Source organism: Ylistrum balloti, unplaced genomic scaffold, assembly GCF_031769215.1.
Source record: "Ylistrum balloti isolate Yb309-2 unplaced genomic scaffold, AGI_CSIRO_Ybal_v1 Utg369668, whole genome shotgun sequence".
Classification (NCBI taxonomy): domain Eukaryota; kingdom Metazoa; phylum Mollusca; class Bivalvia; order Pectinida; family Pectinidae; genus Ylistrum; species Ylistrum balloti.
Genome location: NW_026781915.1, coordinates 3,164,549 through 3,173,864, shown reverse-complemented (window position 1 = coordinate 3,173,864; position 9,316 = coordinate 3,164,549). Strand labels below are relative to the sequence as shown.

Here is a 9,316-nt window from a genome sequence, read left to right as displayed (position 1 = left end):
TTCCACTTTCCGTGCAACTCAGCTGAGAGTCCCTATACAGTACATTTATACAGTTCATATTAGATACTATCTTGATTCAGAGAATTTAATTGGGATGTTAAACAGATAAATACAAGTTCACTGTTTGTTCACTTTTGGTAAAGTTACATATTTGCGTCTATCTATACTATAAAACACGTTCATAATTATAATTTTTTGTATTACACAGGTTCAGCATTGGTTCCGTACTGACAACTTGACAGCTCCACTGCGTTCCTGTTCACGATCACGCTTGAATCTCCATTAAGTGTGGTGTTATAGGTTTTACCATTGTGAAAGGAAGTTCCCGCCTCCAAAGTGTTCTTCCTGTATCGCCTGGACTTGCGCAGACAACCGCACAGAGTTTGTTTGAATGTTTCCTTGAAGTTTCGTGACATGAATGTGTATACTACGGGATTGACACAACTATTGGAATAGGCCATGATGTGGAGAGCTTCACGAATGTGTTTGTGATGGTCGATATTCAGATCAGGCAGCAGCTTGAATCCTACCAGAACATTGTTGATGAGTAAGGGCGCCCAACAAATGATAAAAATGATGATGATAGCAACCAGCATTTTAATTACCTAAAATGGAAATAAAACATATCAATTGTCTTATATTTGAGCAAACCATACATTAACAAAGCTTAAAAAATATACCAATAGTTTGTCTTTCCATAAAAAAGACAGTTTATCATCATAGAACAAAAGCATGCAGATGTGAAATTTGCTGTGAAGTATGCCAGCGGGAAATAAAGACTATGAAATGCCTTCCCATTAATTGATACATACCGAACAGAAATAAATAATAACATTGGTTTTTCGTTAAATACATTATTAGCTAGGGGACAGAGAAAAAGGCTTTATTGTCTCTCTCTCTCTCTTTTGTTGGCTATAGCTAGGAAACAGAGGAAAATGTTTTATTATCTCCGTTGTTGTCTAGGTAACAGAGAAAAAATGTTTTATTATCTCCCTTGTTAGCTAGGGAACAGAGAATTTGTTTTTTCTCCCATGTTGTATAGGTTACAGAGAAATGGTTTTATTATCTCCCTTGTTGGCTAGGGAACAGAGAAAAACGTTTTATTATCTCCCTTTTTGTATAGATAACACAGAGAGTGTTTTATTATTTCCCTTGTTGGCTAGGGAACAGAGAAAAATGTTTTATTATCTCCCTTGTTAGCTAAGGAACGGCGAAAAATGTTTTATCATCTCCATTGTTAGCTAGAGAAAAATGAAGAATGGGATTCAATAAAAGCTTGCTTCAGGGCAAAAAGTCATTTCTCTGACGGCATTAAACTCTCAATGTTGAGATAGAATTGATAAAACCGATTATGTGAGTGAGAGTTGTATTTCGGGTTTTGTTTTTCCTATACCATACGTATCATGCTGTAGTCAGCCCTGCAGTAGAGAGATGTCACGTTTAATAACCAATGGTTTCTGCTGTAGTCAGTCCTACAGTAGGGAGATGTGAAGTTTGATAATCAATGGTTTCTGCTGTAGTCAGTCCTACAGTAGAGAGATGTGACGTTTCATAATCAATGGTTTCTGATGTAGTCAGTCCTACAGTAGAGAGATGTGACGTTTAATAATCAACGGTTTCTGATGTAGTCAGTCCTACAGTAGAGAGATGTGACGTTTAATAATCAATGGTTTCTGCTGTAGTCAGTCCTACAGTAGAGAGATGTCATGTTTAATAATCAATGGTTTATGCTGTAGTCAGCTCTACAGTAGAGAGATGTGACGTTTAATAATCAATGGTTTCTGCTGTAGTCAGTCCTGCAGTAGAGAGATGTGACGTTTAATAATCAACGGTTTCTGCTGTAGTCAGTCCTAAAGTGTTACCTATCTTTGAATGATAAATCCGAGAGATGAGAAGAGTTACATAATCACTGATGTTTGCTGTGGTGTGTTATATAAGCCGGTATTGCGCTCTTTCATAAGCCAGTAATTGCGCTGTTTTATAAACTGGTTATTGCGCTGCTTCATAAACAGATTATTGCGGTGTGTTATAAATCTGTGATTGCGCTGTTTTATAGGCCGGTTATTGCGCTGTTTCGTAAACTGTTTAAAGCAACATTTAATCCCTATGTAATTATCGGTTTATGGTCTCTGCAATTTTGAAAGTTTTATGTATTCCGTCGTTTTTCTTTTATTTACTTTTTCGTTTATCCATTTCATTTTTTACAAAGTAGTGATTCAAGCGTTCCAAGTACTGTATCTGATCGGGTTAATTAATGGTGTGATAAGTAACGTTTAACATGTGTTAGGTTTCTTAATGTAAAATGGCCTAATAAGTATTGAATGTTTACATTTCATTAGCACGTTTTGAAACTGTGTTTAATTTGCCGTGATTGTACGCAATTCTGTCCTATATTTATGACATTAAAATGGAAATATGGGCACGAAGATACCGATAACCATATAGATATTTAAAGTGACACACTATACACATACGTAATTATACCTACATGTATATTGTACTACAGCTCAATCGTAGACAATCAGTTTATCTAGCAAATGACTACGTGCGTTTGAAGTTAAAAACTAATAAATCTTTACGTCAGTTGATAAGTTGATACAACAACATTATCATGCTGTAACCATGGTGAATATAATGGCTTCTGTTACAATGCCTTACATGCTATCAAATAGTCTTCATTTAACTGTTTAGATGTTTAATGGTGAGGAAAGGATTTCTAAATTAGGAAAGCTTATATCTATCTAATGTATAATTAGTTACGTCTGGTAGACATTTTTCTTTGTTTACTTCCTCTGAACACTTTTGATGTGCGCGTTGGATATAGTTATGTTTGTACTTTGTAAAAGGAAATAGCACACAATAACACTTTAATAATTTCACATCCACGCAAAGACATTGATACCATGGTTAATCCGCCGTCCTTGAATCGTCTTATGTCCTTTTCTGATGTCTTTTTGAATAAAGGACCTTAAAGAGTAATTTTGTTATTGGTATAATGAAAATTGAATAACGGAAGTCTATCAAAAAACGGGCTTTAGAATCTCAGTCATGGTTTTTCTGGTAGGGTAAAATGACAATTCAACATTTGCATTGATATTTAAAAACATATTTCATGCAAAACTAATATAAAAGTGAAAGTTACTAACTTATTTAACCACTCGGATTGAAAACAACAATACTGCCATATTAATGAAATCTTAACGTCAAATCGTCAGATATATGGACCGCTCTTATAGATCGTTACGTCATATTACAATTGAAATAACTTGATATGTGTCAATGTCTTTCTTGTTTTGATGTCTTTCTCATCTTTTGTCTTATTGACATTGTCCTTATATTGCTCGTCATTTGTATAATCACTTCTCAAGTTTTGCAAACAAGTGGATATGAAAATTGCATACATGTACTTGATGTTGCGTGCCCGTGCCATTGCGATGATCGACCTGGCTATAATTGATGAAGATATTAGATGTACGGCACTACAAACACTTGTTCGATCTCCAGGGAAATAACATGTTATTACTGACCTTTACTACCCATGAGGTCACCTTAACAGATAGTAGTTTGTATCGAGGAGAGCTAGGACCAGATAGCAGTTATAATCAGAATCCAGCACTCAGTTTCTGGGATATGACGTGTCACACCTCCCGATGATTATGCAATCCTTTCACTATCTGAGACAGTGTCCAGACAGTGAAACACGACCGCTACAGAGGAACAACGTCGCCTTTGCGGTATTCAGTGGCTCCACAATTTAAATGTTATAGATATGATACAACGTACAATACATTCGATGAAATAATGAAGGAATGTTATTATTCCTGTATCAAACCTTTTCTTTACATGAGTGCTGGCTCATTCTGTCCTGAAATCTGCTACATTTAAGTAAGAAATACACAGGAGTAGCAATTCTTTTAGGGAAATAATTGTCCGTGTTTCCGGTTTCCATACCGTATATATTTTGTTGGTACAGACCCTTTTTCTCAACATTTCGGCTTTCGGGTAAAAAATTATAAAATCATTTCCATGTGGATTTTGCTCAAGTTCTGTTCTGCGATCTCCAGAAGAGGTCAATGTACAAGCCGATGTCAAACATGGTGGTCACTAGACCATTTAAAATAACTAGACGATAATTCAGTTTTGTTGTTATGGTCAGTGTATCAACTTGTCAAATTATTTATAATGTATAACTTGAGCCCGATTCTACTTCTCCGTAACTACAGATTGTGATATTCAGCATGATAACCTTATTTGCGATATTATTTTTTTCTTGTCGCGGTCGTTAGTCCGAATTCCTCTTGATATAAAAGCACGAAATTTCAGAGAAACCGTGATGGATTGTTTGCATTAATGCAATGCTTTATACATGTAGTTTACCAAACACAATAGTAATGAGCGCTACATCGATGGAAAGAATTTTGTATCTGGTGGACTCACAGTCCCCGAGAAAGGCCGTAATCTTGTATCTGGTGGACTTACAGCCCCGAGGTTGGCCGTAATCTTGTATCTGGTGGACTTACAGTCCCCGAGAAAGGCCGTAATCTTGTATCTGGTGGACTTACAGCCCCGAGGTTGGCCGTAATCTTGAATCTGGTGGACTTTCAGCCCCGAGAAAGGCCGTAATCTTGTATCTGGTGGACTAACAGTCTCCGAGAAAGGCCGTAATCTTGTATCTGGTGGACTAACAGTCCCCGAGACTGGCCGTAATCTTGTATCTGGTGGACTAACAGCCCCGAGGCTGGCGGTAATCTTGTATCTGGTGGACTAACAGTCCCCGAGGCTGGCCTTAATCTTGTATTTGGTGGACTAACAGTCTCCGGGAAAGGCCGTAATCTTGTATCTGGTAGACTAACAGTCACCGAGGCTGGCCGTAATTTTGTATCTGGTGGAATAACAGTCCCCGAGGTCGGCCGTAATGTTGTATCTGGAGGACTAACAGTCCCCGAGGCTGGCCGTTATCTTGTATTTGGTGAACTAACAGTCCCCGAGGCTGGCCGTTATCTTGTATCCGGTGGACTAATAGTCCCCGAAGCTGACCGTTATCTTGTATTTTGTGGACTAACAGTCTCCGAGAAAGGCCGTAATCTTGTATCTGGTAGACTAACAGTCCCCGAGGCTGGCCTTAATCATGTATATGGTGGACTAACAGCCCCGAGGATGGCCTATCTTGTATCTGGTAGACTAACAGTCCCCGAGGTCGGCCGTAATGATGTATCTGGTGGACTAACAGCCCCGAGACTGGCCGTAATCTTGTATCTGGTGGACTAAAAGTCCCCGAGGTTGGCCGTAATGTTGTACGAAGTGAACTGACAGTAATGATTGGAACTCTAATTTATCACAAAACGCAATACTTGAGAAAATTAAATGCATCTCATTTAAACAGAATTTATTCCCTTTGTTTTTACATGCTGTTTTTCTGTTTGCTGAAGACATTGGAATCGCAACTAATTACAAATTATGGTGATTCCACAGAGCCCGTGAAAAAATGTAACTAGGTTAATTGAAATTGATATCGTTTAACCCATTACAACACGTGTAATGTGTCGGTTTTTAAACTTGTGATATTGTCACATTCAGTAGGCTATGATGATGATATTGAGAATGCAATGAAAAGGACTCTTTCCAGGAACAAAATTTTAAGATTAACTGGCTGTTTGTGACACATTGATGAACAACTCGTGTAGTGTGCTTGAAAGTCCAAAAGGTCCCTAGGGCTTTTGATTTGAAATATTTAGGGCAGTGAACCATGGGGGTACGAAAGGGTTCACTATTTTGTCAAAAAAACCTATCAAAGCAATAATGAACATCATCAAATATTATTTTTAAATTAAGTAAGAACTAATACAAATAATGATCTCAAACATGTATCAAATATTGCAAAATAAAAATGTTATACAGCTTAAAATATAAGGGGGGGAGAGGGTGTAGTATATATATCACAAGTGATGACCGACGTGCTTTCTAAGATGATACGATAAAGCCTACACTGGTATATCGTGTTATTTTGATGAAAGCTGTGATTGTAGGAGCCCAATACCTGCTACAGCTGATGATGAAGCCCTTCTGATGACCGAGAAATGTCCTCGCTGTCCTAGACACTAATTAAATTACACAGTTAACGGGATAGTAATAGTAATTAATAACTATCGGTCTTTACGAGTCACGTCATCAAACTAACATGCTTCGCACTGACAAGTAAGACTTATAAAGTTTGTGTAAACAAACGCACTATTATCCCAGTACACTGTGTATGTTTACAACTTTTAATATATGAAGCGTTGCACATGATATCATATGGTTGGCTTGTTTCAATCACAATAATGGTTTAACTAATTGTGTGTTCTAATGGTATAACAGATGTATTGTCTGGCGGACGTGACTTCAGTAGATGTTTTATAAAGATCTGATACATCATTAATGTAAATGTTTCATAGCACCGTTAATTTGGAGACGGCCATTAAATGGTGGAAGAATACCAAAACCTGTCGATATTGTCATTAACGATACAATGTTGATATAGTCAGTAACTGTATAAACAGCTTTGACCAGTCAGTGAAGAACCTACATTTGTCAGTGCCAAAATACACTAACAAGATCATGATAATATCATACTCGCTATATCCCATTTCAAATTATCGTAACAGACAACTTAAGTAACATTTCCTGATTAACCCGTAGTGCGATCTGCAGTGAAAATTTTAAAGAAACGCCATTGGTTTACTTAACCAGCACTTCAAAAAAAATTTGTTTTTCTTTCCTTCCTCCATCATTTTTTAAATTATGTGTTTGTTGGTGTGCTGGTTTTATCGCTCTGCGAACAGCTAGGACATTTTCAGTCGTAGCCATCTTGTAACTGGTGGTCACTTTATTGATCGACAAACAGGAATCCTGTCGTGTTCCGCCCGAAAAATTAAGGTAAAATGTGACAGCACAGACCGGTCTGTTTGTCAGCTTCCTGAGGTAGTGTATAAGCTTGTAGTCACATACTTCAATATTACATTTACTGTAATATAGACATTGATTCCTGAGTAAAACCAAAATCTTTAACGTTTGTTAACCGTGATGATGCGAATAGATCTTAAGGTATTAGATAATATATACATTCACAAACGCTTTACCTATAAAAATGTACATTGTACATGCAGAAGACGCTGACTCTTCCGGAGCACCTGCTCATGTGTATGAAACCAGTAGTTCATGTGAACAACCATGTGAGAAATATAGGTTCTTACACTAGTGTCTATTTGATAGGTGGTATACTAAAAGAAATTTTAACCCAAGCGAAATTTTGACCTAAATTAAATACCCTCGGGTTCTTATTTACCCGTGTATGGTTGAAGCTGTATTCTTCATCATACAGTCCATACACAAACTACGTAAACGCGTATCTATCTTAATAAATACCCACAACAGACGAAATATGTAAACATGTATATATATAAACGTGTATTTATCTCTTTAAATATCCACTCTACACAGAGTACGTAATATGTCCCTTGAATATCCCACATAAGGTACGTAATTGTGTATGTATCCCATTAAATATCCACCATACAAATAGCACGTAAACGTGTATGTATTAAAATTAGTATCCACCTTAGACAAAGTACCTCTTCTATGACTATCCGCGAATTTATTCGATTATGTAAAACTTATATACACAAAATTTTCCCATCTAAATATATACTGCAGACATTGTATCTAATTTAGTTTACAATCCATCACGGCTTCTCTGAAGCTATTGCTATTTATCAGCATATAAGTTTGATTCTTAGTGCACACTGATGCCAATACAGATTACCAGGCGGAAATTGAATTTGAAATTAGATTGAGCAAAAGGAAATCGATTGATAAAATGGGGTTTTGGAGCGGAAGTCGTTTAAGATGTATTATTTAACCACAAGTGTGAAAGCAGCGGAAGAATTAACCACATGTCCGCCACCTAGCGGTAATGGTTTACATAATACAAACTAAGATGAAGTCAATTTCAAACAGCAATTTTGAGTCGGAGCATGTAATATAACACAGTTAGAGGATATTTGGTACGGATTACGTACACAAAAAGACTTTGCATAATAGAACAGAGACAATATTAGACTGGATAAGTAGGGGATAATTATGACTGTATATAACTTATATATATATATATAGGATCCCTAAACAAGGAAGTATTGGAAATACATTCAGTATATCAGTGTTACATTTCAGCACAAATAAGTAAGTCGGTCGACACATTCTGTGGATAGAGAGACAATACCAGACAAAAATTTATATATAGAAATACCAAAGAGAATGAAGTATGTGGAAATGACAGCCGCACTAGTTCCATAATAGAGGATTGACTTATAAGGAACGAATCTGCACATAAAAACATCGATAATCATCAATAATTGACTGCATAATCTAAGTTTTAGATAATAAACTTTGCTATTCCCAAGAATCGACCAAAGCTGAGAGTGTACCTGTTTCTTGCTCTTGTTGTCGTCTTTGGATTTTCTTGGTGTAGTTATTGTTACCATATCGTTAGAGCCGGAGTTTGTCTTGTTAAGGTCGCCTTTTGATCTGAATGAACAACAAAGCAATCAATCAGCGTGTTGTTTGAACGTGCTCAGTGGTAGCAGCGTTTGTCGGCGTAAATCAGAAAGTCGTGCAGCCGTGCATCAAACACGAAAAGGGAATGACCACATATTAGAGATAATCACTGCAATTTTCATGAGCAAGCGTCGATGGATGCGGTTATAATGTAACGATTTAAGAGAAGCGCTAAAAGGGTTGTTTTTTACGTGATCAATGAAAAGCATATTATGATTTGGAAAAGTGCGAAATTTGATACAGATATTGTTGATTAAGTGGAGACATCAAGATTTAAAGAACATCATTCCATAAAATTGCTCATACGCACTCAAGTGATAATCTTATTTTAATCGAGTGGAAAGGTTTAACCCATGAGGGATACAGAAATGATCAGGACACATATAATGGGGGGATTTGTTTGAAATAGAAAATATTCTCGTGAAACGAAAAACAATATATCAAGGATAAAATGAAGTCATCATCCTACGAACGTATTCACAATCCATCACACAAAACCTACACAGTGATCGTCCAACGGACAATGTTTTTTTCAGTATTCAACAAAGATATCGTCTACAGGCCAATATTTTTTCTCTAGGATTCAACAAAGTTAGGGCTCAATAAAGTGATCGTCAAATGGACAATATCAATTAGGGTTCAATAAAGTGATTGTCTAACGGACAACATATATTAGGACTCAATAAAGTGATTGTCCAACGGACAATACCTATTTGGGTTCAAT

At 36.7% G+C, this 9,316-nt stretch overlaps 1 protein-coding gene across 1 annotated transcript in view; it reads right to left on the bottom strand.

Annotated features, from left to right (window-relative positions):
* Positions 1 to 200: 200 nt before the first annotated feature.
* The window catches only part of LOC132560299 (QRFP-like peptide receptor), a 45,366-nt gene continuing 36,250 nt past the window's right edge, over positions 201 to 9,316 (bottom strand). The window contains exons 5-6 of the mRNA XM_060224970.1: positions 8,463 to 8,562; positions 201 to 605 (exon numbers count right to left, since the gene is read on the bottom strand). Coding sequence (XP_060080953.1) covers positions 201 to 605; positions 8,463 to 8,562 — 505 coding nt within the window. The remainder of the gene's footprint in view (positions 606 to 8,462; positions 8,563 to 9,316) is intronic.